Consider the following 20,759-nt stretch of genomic DNA (forward strand, 5'->3'; position numbering starts at 1 on the left):
CTGCCAGTCACCTCCTGCCTCTTCTGTTTCTCTGTCCAAAAGGGTGGAGATCCTCTCTCAGCCCCAACTTACTACTTCTTCTCATCTGTCTGTCTACAGTCCTCCAAATTTTGGTCAGCTGGTGGCTGGCTCTGCCCTCTGACTCCAAGCAAGCTTTGTCAGAACACAATCAAAATATCACACATTCCCCCCCCCTTTTTTGTTTAAATAAAAAGGGAAGGTTTTAACAGGAAAAACTATACAATAAGTACAATAACTATATACAAAAATATACAGGCAATAATTACATTAACAATGTCCAGTCCATTTGCCTTTGACAAATTCAGAGAAAATACATCATCTATCTTGTTTTGGGGAGTCCGAAGTATTGTACCTAATTCACTTTCTATCCTAACTTGTATTACCAACTCAAAACTATCTTTTTATGTCTCTCAACCTTATATACTTTACACTTCTTTTGTGAATTTCTTTTCTGAATCTGGTAACAAGGAAAACTATAACTATCTAGTCTTAGACTCCATGAGAGACCTGAGAAGGATATAATATTACCTGAGTAAACAGGAAGTGCAGAGCAAACAACTTCCAAAACTGAGAAATGACAGAGACAGCTGGCTGGCTGCCTGAACAGTCACCCAAGGTTCCTCTGTAATGGTGGGGCATCCATTTTCAGCCTGCAGGCTTAGAATATCTGACAGACTTTTCTGTAAAACAGGATTTTTGAAGGACTATCCTGCCTTATCTTGGCAAAATTTGGTAGTCACTTTTTTGTATGTCTTGCTTGTCCATATTGGTCAGCATACTGTTGATGCATAAAACTAATTAATCTTATCAATAAAAACCAGGATTTAGATATCAGGGTAGAAAGAGAAAGTAGGGGAGCAGTCATAGTCTTTTCCTGCCTCTACCTCTCCTTTATCCAAAATGGGCCTAGATCCTCTCTCCATCCTGCCTTATCACTTCCTCTCCTCTGTACAGACCTCCAGACCTCTATGATTAACTAGTGGCTATCTCCACCCTCTGACTCCAAACAAGTCTTTGTCAGAACACAAACAAAATATCACACATTTCCCCTGTTTTTGTCTAAATAAAAAGGGAAGGTTTTAACTAACATAGAAAAACTATATTCAAAAAATACAATAACTATATACAAATATATACAAGCAATAATTACAATGTCTAGTCCATAGCATTTGACAAATTCAGAGAAAACACTCTGTTATCTATTCTATCTTGGTGAGTTCAAAATGTTGTGTCTAATTCACTTTCTATCCTAACTTGCATTACCAACCCCAAACTTTTATGTCTCTCAACCTTATACACTTTACACCTCTTTTGTGAATTTCTTTTATGAATTGGGTAACAAAGAAAACAATAATTATAACTATCTAGTCTTCAACTCCATCAGAGACCTGAGAAGGATATAATATTACCTGAGTAAACAGGAAGTGCAGACCAAACAACTTCCAAAACTAAGAAATGAGACAGCTGGCTGCCTGGAAAGTCACCCAAGGTTCTTCTAATGTTAGGGCATCCATCTTCCGCCTGACGGGGGCAGAGCTATCAGCCACAGCTAAAAATAGCTCCCTAGTTGTCTCTCTCAAGTTAGTAGCAGCCTGCAGGTTTGAGCTACTGTATGATGGATTTGTGGCATGCGCGGTTGACCTGCAGTATGGCGGTTTTTAGCTCTGTTTTAGAATCTTCTTTCTCAGGTTTTAGGTGGAGACTCTTGCCAACCTGTTGGGTGCCATTTGTAGTTAGAGTTTTCTCTCTGGGTCCCGCTAAGCCCCGGCAGTCGACAGCCCACTTAAAAAATATCACTCACACGCTCATATTTTTTAAACTGTTTGGCCTAATGGCTCAGGCTTCTTGCTAGCTGCTCTTATATCTTAAATTAACCCATTTCTATTAGTCTATAAGTTGCCACATGGCTCATGCCTTACCAGTACCTTACATCTCACTTGTCATGGTGGCGTCTGGCAGCATCTCTCTCCTCAGCCTTTCTGTTCCCACAATTCTCTTCTCTCCTTGTCCTGCCTATACTTCCTGCCTGGCTACTGGCCAATCAGTGTTTTATTTATTAACCAATCAGAGCAACACATTTAACATACAGAACATCCCACAGCAGGAAGTCACCTTTCCTATCCAAGCATCATCATGGTTATGAGATTCAATATTGACCATACTTCAGTTCCATTTCTCTATGGGTGCTGACCTTGCCTTTAAAGGCCTAACTACCCTTTTGCATTGTGAATTGGCATTTTCAAAAGCCAAGATTCAATTATTATTTGTCTAACTGCCGAATTTGTATCATATCTACAGTTGAAGTCAATCTTTGTAAAAAAAAAAAATCAGTGGTTTCTTTTGGGCCTTGTATAACTTTAGTAAATGACTCAATGTCTTTCCTAAACTTCTCCAATTCTGTCCTAAGCATTCAAAGCTGCTGCACGGCATAGAGCCAAGGTGTGTTCATCATTTATAGACTGTCTTTGTACATCAGCATAATCACCCTCTCCAAAGAAGTTGTTCTTGGGAAATTTCAATACCTCTAGTCCTACTTTGTGTCTCTTCACAGCAGTAGAACAGTGATTAGACAGTTACCCAGGTAAGTCATAGCTATTTCCAACTTTTTGTTTGTTTTTCGAGACAGGGTTTCTCCGTGCAGCTTTGCGCCTTTCCTGGAACTCACTTGGTAGCCCACACTGGTCTTGAACTCACAGAGATCCGCCTGGCTCTGCCTCCCAAGTGCTGGGATTAAAGGTGTGGGCCACCACCGCCTGGCTTTGTTTCCAACTTTTTATGTCTTTTTATTCATAAGTAAATCTATGTGTAGTAGTGTTTCCTTTACAAATGTAGGTGCCCTGTGTTTGGGACATAGATTTTAAGAATTGAGATGCCATCCTGATGGTTTTTTCCTTTGATGTATATGTAGTGTCCTTCTCTATCTTTTTTTTTTTTTTTTTTTTTTTTTTTTTTTGGTTTTTCGAGACAGGGTTTCTCTGTGTGTCTTTGCCCCTTTTCCTGGAACTCACTTGGTAGCCCAGGCTGGCCTCGAACTCACAGAGATCCACCTGGCTCTGCCTCCCAAGTGCTGGGATTAAAGGCGTGCGCCGCCGCCGCAGCCACCACCACCCGGCTCCTTCTCTATCTTTTTTTGATAAGTCTTGGCTTGAAGTCTATTTTGTTAGATATTAAAATGGCTACACTAGCTTGCTTCTTAGGTCCATTTACTTGGAATATCTTTTTCCAACCCTTTACCCTGAGGTAGTGTTTATCTTTGATGTTGAGTGTATTTCTTGGATGAAGCAGAAGGACAGATCCTGTTTTCATATCCATTCTGTTGGTCTGTGTCTTTTCGGGGGTGGGGGGAATTGAGACCATTGATATTGAGAGATATCAATGACCAATGATTGTTGATTCTTGTTATTTTGTTTTTGTTGTTGTCCTTACTGTTGGTGGTGTTTGTATGTGTGCTTTCCTTCTTTTGAATTTGCTGCTATGAGATTATTAATTTCCTGTGTTTTCATAGGTGTAGTTAACCTCCTTAAGTTGGAGTTTTTCTTCTAGCATCTTCTGTAGGGTTGTATTTGTAGATAGATACTGTTTAAATTTGACTTTATCATGAAATATCTCATTTTTTTTTCCGTCTATGGTGAATGAAAGTTTTGTTGGGTATAGTAATCTGGACTGGCATCTGTGGTCTCTTAGAGTCTGTAGCACATCCATCTAGGCCCTTCTGGCTCTTAGTGTCTCCTTTGAGAAGTCAGCGGTAATTTTAATAGGCCTCCTTTTATATGTTACTTGGTCCTTTTCCCTTGCAGCTTTTAATATTCTATCTTTGTTCTGTATGTTAGTGTTTTGATTATTATATGGAGAGGGGACTTTCTCTTCTGGTCCAATCTATTTGTTGTTCTGTGTGCTTGTAGTGTGACTGGCATCTCCTTCTTTAGGTTAGAAAAATTTTCTTCTATGATTTTGTTGAAAATATTTCCTGGGCCTTTGAGTTGGGTTTCTTCTCCTTCTTTTATTCTGATTATAGGTTTTGTCTTTTCATAGTGTCCCAGATTGCCTGGATGTTTTGTGTCAGGATTTTTTTTTTTTTTAATTTAACATTTTCTTTGACTAATGTATCCAATTCTTCCAATCGTATTTTCAATACCTTGGTTTGCTGTGGATTATTGATTGATAAATAAAACACTGATTGGCCAGTAGCCAGGCAGGAAGTATAGGCGGGACTAGCACAGAGGAGAATTGGGAGAACAGGAGGGCAGAGTGGGAGGAGATGCCAGCCTGCCTTCCAGGGAGCAGCATGTAAAGGCAGCATGTAAAGCCACAGAACACGTGGCGACATATAGATTAACAGAAATGGGTTAATTTAAGATAGAAGAACTAGATAACAAGAAGCCTGCCACAGCCATACAGCTTGTAAGCAATATATAAGTCTCTGTGTGTTTACTTGGTTGGGTCTGAGCAGCTGCAGGACTGGCGAGTGAGAGAGATTTGTCCTGACTGTGGGCCAGGCAGGACTGGAGAAAACTTCAGCTACATCGGATTCTCCCTTCCATCTCTTGTATTTTGTTGGTGAAGCTTGGCTTTGTAGTTTCTGCTCAAATTCCTAAATTTTTCACTTCCAGAATTCTCTCAATTTGTGTTTTCTTTATTGATTGTATTTCTATTTTTAGGTCTTGAACAGTTTTATATAGTTTCCTTTCATACAACTTTTTGTTTGTTGTTTCCTGTATTTTGTGAAGGGGTCTATTCATTTCCTCTTTGAGGACTTCTATCATCTTTATATCATTGGTTTTAAGGTCTTTTTCCTGTGCCTCAGCTATGTTGGAATATTCAGGGCCTGGTATGGTACAATAGCTAGGCTCTAGTGGGGATATATTGTCCTAGCTGTTATTGATTGTGTTTATATGTTGGCATCTAGGCTTTGGGATGGGTTTGAGATGATTATAGGTCTATGTGCTGATTTCTGGATTTGTCTTAGTTGAGGGGAGGGTTTTGTTCCTTGGCTTCTGTTTCCTCTCTGAAATTTTGGAGAGTATAATTGTTGTGTGTTGCCTGTTCCCTGGCCTTCTCAGATGGTATGTTCACAAGGAATGCTTTCTGGTGTTGGAGGCTGGAATAGTGGGATGAGTTGGAGGAGAGAAGAGTGGAGAAGGTCTTTTTGATCCCTTGGGGATGAGGTCAGAGAGGAGAGGGAGACTACAGCAAGTTTCCTGATACAGAGGTGGGGATGAGACAGGGGTGTCGGATCTGGGAGCAGTAGGAGATGTACGGGTCCACTTTTAGCCTACTTGTTACCCTGGGAGAAGCAGTCCTTAGGTTATCAGGGAGTGCCTTCTGGGGTTGGAGTCTGACAAAATAACGAGTGTGGGGAGGAAGGTTAGAAGGGGAAGAGCTGAGGGGTCCAAAGGAGATGGGAGGTATGGCAGAGAAGGTTGCCACAGGTATTCTGCTGACTGCTGGAGTTGGGGGAAGGAAGGAGGGTTAGAGAAGATCTTTGTGACTCACTGGAGATGGGGGAAGGAGGGTTAGAGAAGATCTTTGTGACTCACTGGAGATGGGAGCATGGAGGGAGGGGAGGCTGCAGCAGGTGATCTGTTACAGAGCTGGGGATGAGACTGGGAGATTGGATTTGGAGGAGTGGAGGAAGAGGTGAAGATCCGCAGTTAGCCTACCTGTTTTCCTGGCCTGCATGCCATAAGTATATATAGTACCACAACCTGTAATTGAGGCCTGTATTTCTATCCCTGAAAGCTGAAAATAATGACAGTAAACAGGTGAATAGGTTTTTGGGTTTTTTTATTTTCTATTTTTTTGATTTTTTTTATTAACATGACTTTTATATTGATTCTTTGGGAATTTTACATCATGCACCTCAATCTCACTCATTTCCCAGTCCCTCTGTATCTGTCTTTTACCCTTGTAGTATTTCTCCCCCCCCCCCCCCGCAAGGAAAAGTACAAAAGAAATTATAAAAATAAGATTAAAAATAATAAAAATGCAAAAAAGAATATTAATTCAAAACAAACCAACCAAAAAAAGCTAACAAGAAAAAACAAAACAAAACAAAAAAACAACACTTTGCTCCTCCATCTTTCCTGCCTTTCCATCGCCTCTTCGTTTGTAGTGGCATTGGGAGCTGCTGCACAACATGCAGTATAATCTTTTCTCCACACAGCTTTACCTGCAAGCATTTATTGCTTAATGGGTTGTTGGTCAGGTTCAAGGCCTCTGACTTCTGGTTCACCATCACTATTGGACCCTCACAGAAACTCCTCTTGGATTGAAGGGAGCAGGCAAAAAGCACCTTGGCCTAAGTACAGTCGTTTGACTTCAGACTCCACTTCACTTGTAGGGTGAAATAAAGTTCAGGGTCCCAAGCCCTAGAGGAGCTGAGAACTTTCCAAAGGGTGACCGACTTCTCTAAACCACAGAAATAGTCGTTAGGCATCTTTAGTTCTCCAGAAACATTATGACTGTTCCTGACAATAGAAGGAACAAATGAATCTGATTGGTTGGACTGAGGGCTTTCATTTTATATTGGTCGACAATGATGGAACGCTCAAGGAAGCCTCTGATCTCTAAATCCTGATGGGTGAAAATTGTAACTCTAATTTGGCAACGAATGTTTGTGAATTTCATGCTTCTAAATCCTGCTTATTCCCGTGCTCGGGCTATCAGAAGAAACAAGGCTCCTGAGTCCTTGTCCTGGATGGATTAACAGAATACAGTTGCCCCAAGTCATGGAGATCCCGTGGCTTTGGTTCCGTAGGACCAGTCCCTTCATATACCCCAGCAGGTCATAGATGGGGTAGATGTTGGGGAGTGCCCACTTAAAGCCCAGGATGTGTGTCTGGGTGGTAGCTGGGTTTTTCTGACCAGACTGCTGGGACCACCCGGGTTAGGTGAGTGGCTCTGCCACGCCCAAGGTGAAGGGTGGGACCAGCTTTCCCATGTCATTGGGGTCTATTATCCCAGGGCCTGAGAAGGGTAGGGTTAGCTCTCTGGTGAGGGGGAGTGTGGCTCAGCGTGGCCCTGTACTTCAACACATGGTTCAACCCATGGTTCTCATGGGCCTCTGTGGTAACACAGAGAGTGGACATCAACACAGACTCCAGCTATGGCAGGACCATAGACCCAGACATGGCCATCAGAAGCAGGTTGAACCTGGATGTCACCATGGCCCCGGGTGGCAGCACAGACCTTTGAGATCGGCATGGTCCCTACATAGTTTACTGTGATAGCTGGAAGCAGGTATGGAAACGATATCTCTTTGTGAATGCATTTAACTGTGAGAAGACTTCAGCAGGAAAGAGGTAAACACAGCTTCGAGCCCCGAAGCGGTGCTGAGGCTGGAGGACAATACAAGCAAAGAAGCACCCTTGCTCAATGACACCAAGTGGAAGAGTGTCTTAGTCGGTGCCCCGCCGCTGTGAAGAGACACCACGACCATGGCAACTCTTAAAAGGAAAGCACTTAATTGTGGATGGCTTACAGTTCAGGGGTTTAGCCCATTATTGTCATGGTGGGCAGCAGGGTGGCGCTTAGGCAGACCTGCTGCTGGAGAAGGAGCTAAGAATTCTACATCTGAATTGACAGTCAGCAGGAAGAGCCAAGTGAGCCACTAGGACTAGCTAGAGTTTCTGAAACCTCAAAGTCCACCCCTCGGTGACACACTTCCTGCAACAAAGCCATCCCTACTCTAACAAAGCCACAAGTCCTAATCCTTTCAAATAATGCCAGTCCATAGGAGCCTACGGGGGCCATTTTTATTCAAACCACCACAAAGTATAAATCTTTTAACATCTTGTTTGGGAAAAATAAAAACTACACAGTTCTGCAGCTGTGTAGCTAACACATGCTGAGTATTTACAAAACAATATGGATACTATGTGTGGCTTTTTGAAGGCCCTTATGTCCATCATTAACTTATGAACTGGAATTAAGCCTGATAAATTATGGCAGTGTAACATGGAACTTACAGCAGTTCTTTAAAGATTCGCTTATTTTTATTAAATGTGTATGATTGTTTTTGCCTGCACGTGTGTATGCATATCATGTGTATGCAATGCCTGAAGGAGTCAGAAGAGGGCACCAGATACTTTGAAATTACTGATGGTAGTGAGCCACCTGTGGGTGTTGGAAATAAAACTCAGATACTCTACAAGAACAAAAAGTACTCTTAACTGTGGAGCCACTTCCCCGGTACCACAGAAATAATTTTTAAGAGGCACTAATATAGTTTGATCTTTAATTTTTCCTAGTTTCTTGCACTGTGACCAAAAATATTTCTAACATATAGTCATATATTAAAACTCTGTAAATAATGTTGTGATTTGATGAGTCAAGGAGAGAAAAGCTGTCTCGTCACAGGATGAAGGACCCTGTCATCACAGCCTCTCTTGCCGGGATGCACTGGGGGAGGTCCGTGTGTCTGTCCTCCCCATTTCAGCTACTCCCTTTTCTTTTTCTTTCCAGCTTTAGCAAACTTCTGGCAACAAAAGAGGCAACACTTCATGATGATGAGCATCACAGTCAGCACACAGGCCAGCAGGAAAGCAAGCACATCCAGAGAGTGGTACTGGAACCAGGTGAGGTCATGTGCTGCCACACGAAGGTGCTTGGCTCCTTTGTGGCGCATGACATACTCAATCCAGAAGACGGCTCTGTCCAGGGGCTTCATTGGTTGATCATGGTGGATTCTTGATAGCCTCATGGCATTCTCCTTATAGCTAAAGATAACAATATGGAAAACCAATTAGTTTACTTAAGTGCATGAAGCCTATGGAAGGTTCAGGGAAAGCATCACGAGACTCAGTACATTCCTTAGATTAGCCCTAGATGCAGTGTGGTTTTTTGGGGGGGACATGTTTGAAAGTGTGCCTCGAGGTTGGCATTTTCTAGGAAATTCTTTCCAAAACTGAAATGGAAAATCATTTGGGGAAGTAAATTTTTCCAGCAGAGGAAATATTAGTAAGCTGTTTCAAACACTGCAAGGTAGGTGGTTCAACCCAGTCTGAACATGATCCATTGATGCTTTTGTGAAGAAACTGTGCCAAAATTCTTTGTAAACTCAATAGAAGTGCTATGAATGATTAAAAATGGGTAAATGGCAAGAAAGGGACATACTTTACAAAAGATGACATAAGGGCTGAGATGCAGCTCATTGTTTGCTTGCCTAGAATGCTCGAGGGCATGAATTCAACCCCTAGTACTTCTAACAGCAGCAGAAGCACAGGAATGACAAGGATGCAGAGGATGTGGTACTTGTCAATTATTTTTTCTTTTTCCACATTCTAGTTGTGTCTCTATGGGGCCCTGAGGGTGTGGCGTGTACCATGCAGCATGTGTGGAGGGCAGAGGAAAACTTGTGGGAGTTAGTTCTCTGCTCTTATAATGTAGCTTCTGGGAATTGAAAGTCAGGCTGACAGGCTGGTCAATGGTAGGAGGATGAGTATTACTAACAGAAGTGAATGCTACAGTCTAATTCAGTACAGTAGCTAATAAAAGAGCATGGATTTCCTGAACAGTTATTCTGGGTTCTAGCTGTTTTGCTATTAGGAATCTTTTCAAAGAAATAGTAAACAAGTTATCAAAAAGGTCCCTTAAGGTCCATGGTTTTTGCAGCCCTGGTTATGAGAGTTAGGAAGTGGAATTGTGGGATGATGGAGAAATAAAATGTGGTATGAAAACATAGTTGAATATTATTCAACAATTATAAAGAAGGAAATCTTGTCTTTATAATAATAAGGATGAAACCAGAGGATATTATACTAAGTCATATAAATTAGGCTCTAAATGAAAACACTGTACAATCACCACTGTGTGGAAACTGCAGAGCTGATTTCATAGAAGGAGAGAGTAGAACAGTGGTAACTGGAGTCTAGGAACGGAGAGAGTGAGTGGGGATAGAGAGACATCAGCTAACACATGCATCCTGCCCCTGGCTAGCAGGACAGCGCTCTGTAGTGAGTCAGTGACTGAATTACAAGTTACATGTCCTCCTGTAACTTGTGGAATGTGGAAGAGGGGACTTTCCACACTGACAAAAATAAAATTATAAATGTCTAAGGAGATGGAAATGGTATTTTATTTGGTCATTACATATTATACATATATATCTACAAACATATGTAAATATATGCATAATTATTCTACTTTGGTCAGTGAGAAAGCATTATTTAAACAAAGAATAAGAGTTTCAGAAATTTTAGTCATTGACTTGAAATATTTTGTTTATCGTTATTGTACTGTTGATTTGATCATCTTTGGAGAAATTGTGTCCTTTCACTCACCAAGTTTTCCATCATCAAATTATTCTAAACTAACTTCTTTTACAGTAAATCAACAGGGATAGTTCGCAGTCTTGATTGACAGAATGAGTTTTATATTGTTGTTCTAGTTTTCAAACTTAGACTAAAGATTATATGAATTCTACTGTGACCTTGGAGAGAACCTATCTGGACCAGTACCAACTTGAACAAAATCACTGTACTTACGAAGGGTCATTAGTGACTGTCTTCACTGCATTGACCAGATCTGCACTGGACATTGTGAGAAAGTCCAGTTTAACACCTGCTCCTTTGGTCTTCATACGAACAACATTATCAAACTGGTCTGCAAACAAAGGAATGCCAACCACAGGGATCCCGTGGTAGATCGCCTCATAGATACCATTGGTGCCACCATGAGTTATAAAAGCTCTGGTTTTAGGATGACCTAGGAAGGGGAGAAATTAAGGGAAAGTGTTAATCATAAATCTGATATAGAAAATGAGAGGCAGAAAAAGAGACAGAGAAAGGATAAATATTCTCTAGATATCATTATCATAACTTCAGGACGGCACTGAATTCCTCCCATGTCTTAGAGCAAGGAACAGTGCAAGTCCACAGAGATTAAGTGAAGGCCACAAAGAGGAGGTGCAGTGTGGAAGCAGAATGATTTTGTACAATGGACAAAAAGGGCAGAGCTCCTCCCAAGTGCAGCAAACAGCTTGTGTAAGCACAGGCTGTGGTTCAGGAGAGTGTGTTCTCTTAAAGCAACAGTGAAGCCACTGCTCTGGATGGGTTGGCTTCACACTGTAACGGTTGAGTACTCATTGTGATGGAATAAGGCTGAGGACATTTCATCACGGGGTACCATCTCATGTTGTGGGGTCTTCATAGGAGCACAGTAAATGAAGAATCATTAATGAAAGAATACCATTCCCACTGGCATATACAATTGCCCTACAGTAGGGGAAATGGTTGATGTAAGATATAGACATAGGAGGTGGAGAGAAAGAAGTGACTTCATGTATCTGAATGGTCAATACAGCAGAGATAAAAATAGATTCTCCCATCTCAAATGTTACTGGAAGAATATTCCCATTAGTTCTTGTATGCATTCTCCCCAGGACTAGACAACAGTTGTCATAAATGCATTAGTGTTGACCGGCCATTCCTCATGTCTCAGGTGTTTCCTGATGCTTACCAAGAAGGTCATTCTGGGGGATCCATTTGTAGAGCCTAGTGTTGGAGCCCAAGGTGTCTGGCTTCTTGCCTTCAAATCGCCAAAGAACCTGTTAAGATGAAGCTAGCCTCTTATTACTTCAAATGTGAAGTTACTCCTGCTAGAATTCTGGATAGGTTAAGAATCACTGGTGATAAATGCCCAATGTCAAAGATCCAGGAGGTGAGTATGGATGATGGGAATCGTGAAGAACTACTACAGCAAGGATGCAACACTCTTCACTCTCCTGCATTTATTCTCACGTTTATCCAGGTGTCAGCAGGCCACCTTAACATTTAACCAACAGCAACTTAGACAAAGGTAGGTCCACCAATGTCAAGCAAGAGGTAAGAAATGTGTGAATGTTAATTCCAGTTCAATAATCCATCGAAGTTAGTAATATATATCTGGTTTTGTTTTTCCAATATATATTTATAGTAGTTTTTTCCAAATTTACTATTTGTCAATGGTATTTGATTTCATTCACTTATAATCACTTTTATCATAGGTATTTTTATTAGATTAGGCTCTTGTAGTGTGATACATTGTCACTTCAAGAGCAAGTTCCCAAGTTCCTAGTTTCAGAATCAGCAGGCTTAGTTCCCCAGTTGGAACTGAGGCTAGTAAACCTGTCCTTCCTACTTTTTTTGGAGTAGCAACGTAAACATACTATACATAGGCCCATTTTAAAATGTGGGTGATCACATTTGGCCAAGTTTACAAAGGATTATGACACTTAACCCCAAAAACAATTTTTAAACTTATATTTTATATTTTTCTTGTACTTAAAACAGATTTTTTTCATGTGTGTGTGTGTGTGTGTGTGTGCACGCGCGCGTGCGCGTGTGCATGTGTGTCTGTGTCTGTATCTGTGTCTCTGTGTGTGTGTGTGTTCATGTGTATGGGTGTCATCTGAGCCCTGAAGTGTGCTTTGAGCTGCCAGACATAGGGACTCAGAACTAAGTTAGATCCTCTGGGTGAGCAAAACACGCTCTTCAAGGATGTTCCTCCTCTCCCTCTCCCATCACTGCCCATGTTGAGTGCCTGCTTATCGCTACTGGGCCAGTGCACTTACTGCTTAAAATTGAATAGCAGTCTGATTACACTGTAATGTGTGTACTCCCCAGTTTTCCTCCAAGGTAATGGAGGAAGTGACAAGGCACACTCTATGTATGTGCCTACGATACCTTCCTAACACTAAGTTCACAAACTCTTGTTAACTGTTTTCCTTTCTGAACACGATGTTAATAACAAAGTTATTAATCAAAAACACCATCTACTATTTGGCATCTGTCCCCTGTCTTTCTGAGTCACAGGTGACTTCAGAGATGAGCTAGAGCTATCAAGACAGCTTCAGTTTCACACAGGAGGTTTCTGCAATCACACCTGAACAGGATGTGACCATTTTAGGATGCAACACTGAGGCACTGTATCTCACCTTCTGTGGAATCTGGGCAAGACCCGCTGCAATCACATTGGCACTTTCTTCTGTTAGGGTACCCACCATGGACCCCAGGGAAAACACCACAACACCATGTTCTCCAGAAGACTGGACAAAGTCTTCTATTTCCTGTTAATGAAATGTCAGCTCATCACAGACAGCAGCAACACAAAATAATGAGCATAGAAACTGACACCAACATCCATAGGAAGAAACTGAGCAGCATTAGAAATGATTAGAGTAGTGGGTACTTAAAAAAACTATTCACATCCACATATAAGATATACAGTTGTAGCCAACTGTAAGGTTGCAGTTCTCTGTGTTAGATGTATATATATCATACAAATAGCCCTGGCTTATTTCATCTTGTAAAACAAGATTTGTAGCAATTAATTCTGAATTCCTCTTTCTCTTTCCCAGTTCCTAGTTTGCTGTACCTTCCCTTTATATGCTTCCTTGATTTTGACTAGTTTATGTGGTACATGTGATGACCATTATGATATTTTGTGTTATTTTACTTGGTGTGATTTCATTATGGTTCTTGCCTAGATTTAAAGGCTTAGTTATATGTCTCTGTATTGATATACCCTCTATTGTTTACCAAAACTGTATAAATTGCTGCCTAGGTTTCTGCTACTTCTATAATTGTCCTTCCACAGAAACCTGCTTGAGGTCCTTCATTCACTTGTTATATGCATGCCCAGGAGTGGAATCCATGGTACATAAATCTATTTTTCATTCACAGAAAGCTCCATTTCCTTCTCAGTAGTGGTTGTTTTTTAAGTAGAGCTTAGTCAATTTTGTTGGAAAGACATTGCCTGTTTGAGATCACTTTCTTTTACTGTATATACATGTGCAAGAGTATGTGCATATGTATGTATGCATAAATATATGTTGTTGGCAAGGTGTCTATTCTTGTCTGTGTCATTAAAAAAGCAGAGAAAGCAGTTGTATACTTCTGTAAATGTTTTTTTGGCCAAACTGTGGTGGTTTGAATGAAAATGGCCCCCACAGGAAGTGGTACTATTAGTAGGTGTGGCCTTGTTGGAGTAGGTGTGGCCTTGTTGGAGGAAGTGTATCAGTGTAGGTGGGTTTTAAGGTTCAGATGCTCAAGCCAGGCTAAGTGTCACAGTCTCTTCCTGATGCCAGATGCAGAACTCTCAGCTCTTTCTCCAACACTATGTCAGCTTGAATGCTGCCATGATTCCTACCATAAAGATAATGGTCTATCCTTCTGAACTGTAAGACAGCCCCAATTAAATGCTTTCCTTTATAAGAGTTGCTATGGGCATGGTTTCTATTCATAGCAATAGAAATCCCAAGACACAAATTATATCATTTTTATCTTAGATCATTTTGTTCAGGAGTTGACTTTTTGATTCATCTCTGCATTTTGTGTTTTTGCATTTTTTTGCATACTCAATTTTTAGCAATATTTTATTTATTATTAGAGAATTTCATTCAAAGTATTTTAACAGAAACACCCCCCTCTTCAAGAATTCTTCCTTTTGCCATTCCATTTTTTTCCTCTCAACTTTGAGAACTTTTTGTTTTTTTCTCATCTTTCCCCATTGAGTCTAGTTTGTGGTGCCCATCTAGTCTGGGGGTAGGGCCTCCCTTGGTATGTGGACAACCTGCCATGCATCACATTATTAAAGAGAACTGACTCTCCCTCTCCCAGCAGCTATGAAATACCAAGAGCTCCACAGCTAGTCATGGGATTTTATGCACACTCAGATTTCAGAAGCCATACTCTACACAGTTGTTCTCCACTTGTGGATTATAACCCTTTTGGCAAACCGTATGACCAAAATTATTTACATTATGGTTTATAAACAGAAGCAAAATTACAGTTATGAAGTAGCAACAAAAATGATTTTATGGTTAGGGGTCTCCAGAACATGAGGAACTGTATTAAAGGGTTGCAGCATTAGGAAGTGTGAGAACCCCTGCTCTAAGAGAATCTTATTGAATTAATGTTACCCAAATGTTGACATTGGTCCTGATTATCCTTCATGTATTTTTCACTTCCTGCATAGTCATTTTAATTCCATAACTTCTTGTTCAATTGGTCAGCCCTGAAAACATACATACAGACTAAGCAGGTTGTATTTATGTATTTACAAATGTGAGCACACACTGATATGTAAATAACAACATTTAATGAAAGAAGAGGCTATGAATTTTTAAGAGCAAAGAAGAAATATGGAAAGAAGGAAAGGAAAGGGGGAAATGATGTAATTATAATCTCAAAATTTAAAATAATAATAAAAATGCTCAATTGAGAAAAGTATATGAATAAAAATAAGATTTACTCATACTCTCCTTGCAAAACTATATCTAGTTTTTTAAAAAATGTACGGTTTTAGTGTAGGTATGTCATTCAGTGATCAACTGTGAGCTTAGGGTGCACAAGACCCTGGGTTTAACCCCAGCAAACACACATTGCAATTAATTTATTTTTTATTCTCTTCATGTAATACACATACACACACACACACATAAAACCACAACATGATGTATATGTTTAGGAAACAAATCCTATTATCTAAATCTTTAGTCCTAAAAAATAGTGCAATGTCAAATTTACTTCTCTCCCTTACATTTTCTAAGTAAATTTGTATTATGCTTGATAAGTTAAGTATTCTTTGATACAATAATTTTAATAGATATAATATACATTTAAAACTAATACTTGATTGTTTAAATTCATTTCATTATTTCTTTAATCAATAATTGTTCTGAATAATAACTATGTATACTTACTTTTCTGTGTACAGTTTTCTATGAGTCTATTGTGAAACAAATGCCAATGATTTTTTTTATTGACACTGATTAAATCAAGGTAAATAGTACATTCACCCAACTGTATATTACTCAAAATTTTAGTTTGAGAATGCTCCAAATCCTGTCTCTTAGCTACTCAGGAATACACAAAGTGTGTTTTTTGTTGTTGTTTGTTTTTCTAGACAGGGTTTCTCTGTGTAACGTTGGCTGTCCTGGACCTCACACTACCGACCCTGCTTGCCTCAAACTCACAGAGATCTGCCTGCTTCTGCTTTCCAAGTGCTGGCATTAAAGGTGTGTGCCAGCACCACCCAGCTTTCCAAAACATTTTAAAATGTACATTTTAAATGATTTTCATTTTTATAATATAATGGCTTCATTACATTTATTTATTTGTGTATGAGATCTGAAGAAAATTTAGACTTACCTTTTTCCCTTCACCATTTGTGTCCCAGGATCTAATTCAATTTCAAAGGCTTTTTTCCAGTGCCTTTAAGCCCCAAGCACCTAGCAGGCCTGCATTTTGTATCCTTGATGTATTTTGTCAAATCCATATTTTCAATGCACAGAAAATTTTAGCATCTAATGAGAAGAGGCGAGTACTTTGGAGAAATAATTCCCATCCCAAAAGGATCAAAATAATTGAAAACATTGAGACTGAAAACTATTTCCTATAATTTCAATACAAGTTATATTATTCCTAATTACCATGAGTAAACTGCATTTCCACCTCTGCGTCCTTCCTTCTTTATTCCTTTTTCTGGCACTGGGCATGTGGGGCCAGCTCTTCAGTACTGAACCACAGCCTTAGCACACCCTGTAAGTCCTCAGTCTACCTCCCTCCCACCTCTCCTGCTGACATTGCCATCCCTTAATGTAAAGATAGAGTGTCTGTACCAGGCTTTTTCTTCTGCGCCACCAACCAGCTCCAACATCAAGACACAGACACTTACTAGTTTTGAATGCTCGGCCTACCTTAGGCACGTTTCGGGCTAGCTCTTTTAATTATATTAACCTGTTTCTCTTATCTACTTTTTTCCTCGGTACTTTTTAACGTTTTCTTACTTTCTTGCTGTCTCTATGTCTGACTGGCTGAAGGCTGCCTGGCTTTTGGCTTCTGGGTGTGTCCCTCATCTTCTCTTTCCTTCTTTTGTCTTTTTTCTCCTCTTGAACCTAGAGTTCTCCTCCTATTTATTCTCTTTGCCTGCCAGTCCCATCTATCCTTAGTCTGCCTAGTTTGTGGCTGTTCAGCTCTTTATTAGACTAATCAGATGCCTGAGGCAGGCTACACATCTTTACATCATTAAACGCATGCAGCATAAACAAAAGTAACACACCTTTGCCTAGTTTAAATAATATTCCTAAACAAATCTCCTGTAAACAGCGCTGATCTGCACAGAACTTTTGAATCACCCCTCAGCTTTTGGACTTCTCAATTACATCTTAACTAGCTTAGAAAGCAGACATGTAGTCTTTGGGGTAAGATCAGACTGTATGTTGCTGTCATTACACAACTAAAAAAGGGGTCTCTAGAGACATTTTATACTAGAGCAGAAAAACTTTCACTTGTCGTGCATCATGAAGTGTTATGTTAAAATCACACTGCATTCCTCTGAACCTTTGGAGGAATACCATCTTATGAGCTTACAGAATTCATTTGCAGTCATTAACTAAGGACAGGCTTTAGTGACCAGAGAGAGCTGAGATTTCCTCATTAAGCAGAACTGTTTTCCTATCTGCTCCATCTCTGCTCTTTACTTTTACTGCCAGGCAACTTGGCCTTTCCTCACTGTAACATTTCCATAGTTTGTTACTTGTTCACAGTTTGTCTTCAAGGCAGAATTGCTGGTGTTTGTGGGTGAGCCTGTGCACACTTCGTTTCTCTGTCTGCTCGGTACTTTCCTGTGGGGTTTCATGTCACCTATCTGTATGTTCTGTGTGAGTCACTGAGGTTTTCTTATGTTGAGTAGGACTCTAACTGTCCTGTTCCTCAGAAGTCCCACAAGGCTCCATAAAAGAAGTTCATATTCTTGTGATGGGATAGATACACTCATTTCTACTGGCCAGTTTCTCTATCTAAATTCCTGTGACTCTCTGAGTTTGACACAAACATTCTGAAGGAATGAAATAGAATCACTCCTGCCAAATATGTAAGGTAAAGAGAAGCAAGCAGACAGGAATATATTTACCTTAGGCAGAGACTTGGCAGGTCTGCAGTGGAGTCCTCCAACATAATCAAAATGTGGTAAGAGAGGGTGAGGAAATTCCAAATCCCAGTAGGTTCGAATGAGCCATATATCTGCCTTCCCCATCAACTCGATGAGTGTGGTGGGTCTTCCTGAAGAGGATTCAGAGAGGGAAGATATAACCCATAACGTAAGTGTCAGGTGAAGATGAATATGCCAGGAAGTCTTCTGAAAGCACTTTTGATAACATAGCCAGAGTTGTTTACAACCATGTGGCTGGGATATAATATATTTGTGTGTGTGTGTGTGTGTGTGTGTGTGTGTGTGTGTGTGTGTGTATGTTTGTTAGACTAGGGAAAAGACAACACATCTGTAACACCTTGGAAATTAATGATTACCAAATATGTAGATATACCATTGTAGTATAATCAATTCCATTGTCTATGAATCCTCCCTATCGTGCTCAGGGAAACATTTTCCCTAGTATTCTCCTTCGAGTTTGCCCTGTTTAGCTGCTGGGACCTTGATGTGTGCTCCTCTAAGGGAAATGAGAATTTTGTGCTGTTTTGGTTTGAGATAGTCTGATGGAGCCCAGGCTGGTCCCTATGTCACTATGTAGCCAAAGTTGACCTTGAACTCCAGATCCTCTTTTTTTCTCATCTTAACTGCTGGGATTATAGGTGTGTGCTGCCATGCCCAGTGTAAACATGGGGACTTCAAGGTTTCATTTTGAGACAGAGTCTCACTATATGGTCCTGGCTGACCTCAAAGAGAATTTTGATTATGTGTGAGTTCCTTGTCCTGGTACTGCTCTTAAATTATGACTGAATATATGTGTGAGTATGTTTGCAAATAATAAGTGATAATAAGTCTTAGAATATGTGAAGAGATGTCTATTCCCTATTATTTTTCCTTAAAAAACATCTAAACCTCTGTAACTAATAATTTCCATGTACACATTTGAATATTGTAGGATTTTGAAAGATATTTACTTATTTCCCTTTGTGTGTGTGATTGTTTGCGTGTGTGTCTGTGTGTGTTTTCACAGCACATTTGTAGGAAAGCATTTTGTTCTTTCACTCCTTATGTCCTGTGAATGGGTCAATGTCTTCAAATTCTTGGCAGCATGTGTCTCTACCTGGTGAGCCATTTGCTGGGGTCATTAAAGGTTGAAAAGAGAAGAATTTTAAACACCCAGTGATTGAACATGGATTCTCTAAATTCTGGCATTCATAAATTTGCTGTGTCCGAGACAGAGATGTTGTATGTCACATTTGTAAAGAAATTAATTATATAAAGTCAGAAAATATTTCAAATTTTAAATAAAATAAATGATTACCTTAGAAGTGATAAGTTCTCTACACTGTGTAGATACTGAGGCAGAAATAATTGTTAATCCTCAAGCTACATGTCTGTCACTCAAGAAGACATTGGATGCATTTAAAACAATCATTTTAGGAATCAGCCAGATTGCCCAATGAGTTCAATCACTTGCTATGCAAGGTGGCAGGCATACTTCCATCCTTAGACTGTGTGTAAAAGTGTAAAGAGAGAATAGACTCCACAAAGTGTCCTCTAAAATCCACAAGTGTACCTTGACACACGGCCTCCCAATCATTGCTCAAAAAATAATGATAATAGTGATGATGATTATTATTATTATGATGATGATGATAAATACCACAGGTAAAACTGTTCTAAAATGTGAGATAAAATAGCTAGTAAATACCTATGTACTTCGTTAGAGAAATCCACAAATCATTGCTTTGTGTTGAGTATGTGCCATTCTCAAGTGTCCTGTGCAAGTTAAGACAAGGCTTTCAAATTTGCCATTGAGACATAGGCTTTTCTACAATGTTTTGAATTTGGTAGATAATTTCACAGGTTTTTCACCCTTCTGCTTATGATTATCTATCCTGTTCTTTCAAGTACACCTTCAATGACACAGCAAATTTAGAATGCTGTAGCTAAAACAGATCATGGCACTTACCTAATACTTCACTGTAAAACTGATTCCACCTCTTCTCATTAAATGTTTGGAACCAAAAGTCAAAACAAAGCACATAGATTACATTTTGCACCCGCTCCATGAATGTCATTCGATCACTCAATTCTGACATAGCAGGAGGCACATAGGAAGGAGGCAGTGGGAGTCCTCCACTGTACTTTTCATATGTGGACCCAGGAAAGAAGCGGAGACTGTACACAAGTGGTATCTTGAGAATCTCAGCCAGCAGGTCACCACAGGGCATGAAGGGATCTGCTACCACGACATCAAAGCTTGAATTGCGTAGTTTTGTCGTGAGTTCCTTGTTAAAAACTGCATCTTTGCAGAGACTCTCAGAAAATTCAGAGCCTAACCAAAAGACTTCTTGTAACATTAAAAAGTATCTCCAAAATGATTGCTTTGGCAGCTCATAAATATATTTCCTCGTTGAGTCCACAAAAAGTTCCTCCAAATCAGCCATGGAAAAGGATGAAGTGTATGTCTCAAACTCAATAGCAGATGTTTTGTCAACCTCATAAAAAAGGGAAGCTGAGGGTATCAGAACAGTCACTTCATGTCCCTTCTTCACAAGCTCATCTAGGATTACCTTTAAGTTGAGCCAATGGCTGAATTCCATTGGCCACACCAGCACCTTCCCACCACTCCCAGATCCAAAGAAGCCACTCAGCTGGAGCAGGAGCAGGGCCGCTGTCAGTTTCACAGACATCTTGGTTAAGTTTAGAGCTGCCTTTCAAATGGCGATTACTCAGCTCTTGTAGATCTAGACACAGTAATAATCAATTAGTTAAAGTACAACTTGTACCCACCAAAGCAAATACATATGAGATAGTCACAGCCTCTG

General features: G+C 40.0%; 1 protein-coding gene across 2 annotated transcripts; it reads right to left on the reverse strand.

The window, feature by feature from the left end:
* Positions 1-8,370: 8,370 nt before the first annotated feature.
* Positions 8,371-20,624, reverse strand: LOC131920722 (UDP-glucuronosyltransferase 2B31-like). 2 transcript variants are annotated; one of them, XM_059275149.1, is made up of 6 exons: positions 20,153-20,624; positions 17,914-18,062; positions 12,935-13,066; positions 11,479-11,566; positions 10,506-10,725; positions 8,371-8,738 (listed from the first exon to the last, which is right to left on the reverse strand). In XM_059275149.1, exons 1-6 carry the CDS (start codon positions 20,622-20,624, stop codon positions 8,459-8,461), a joined length of 1,341 nt encoding a protein of 446 aa, XP_059131132.1. In that variant the 3' UTR covers positions 8,371-8,458. The 2 variants fall into 2 exon arrangements, with proteins under 2 accessions (XP_059131132.1, XP_059131131.1); XM_059275148.1 differs by having other exon boundaries at positions 19,901-20,624.
* Positions 20,625-20,759: the final 135 nt, after the last annotated feature.

The sequence above is a fragment of the Peromyscus eremicus genome, chromosome 10 (assembly GCF_949786415.1).
Source record: "Peromyscus eremicus chromosome 10, PerEre_H2_v1, whole genome shotgun sequence".
Lineage (NCBI taxonomy): Eukaryota > Metazoa > Chordata > Mammalia > Rodentia > Cricetidae > Peromyscus > Peromyscus eremicus.

Coding starts and splice junctions, on each gene's coding strand:
- LOC131920722 (XM_059275148.1), bottom strand. CDS start 20,624: ATGTCTGTGAAACTGACAGCGGCCCTGCTCCTGCTCCAGCTGAGTGGC. Junction 13,067..17,913: donor CTGCCAAGTCTCTGCCTAAG/GTAAATATATTC, acceptor TTTCATTAACAG/GAAATAGAAGACTTTGTCCA. Junction 8,739..10,505: donor ACAGTCACTAATGACCCTTC/GTAAGTACAGTG, acceptor TGTTATCTTTAG/CTATAAGGAGAATGCCATGA.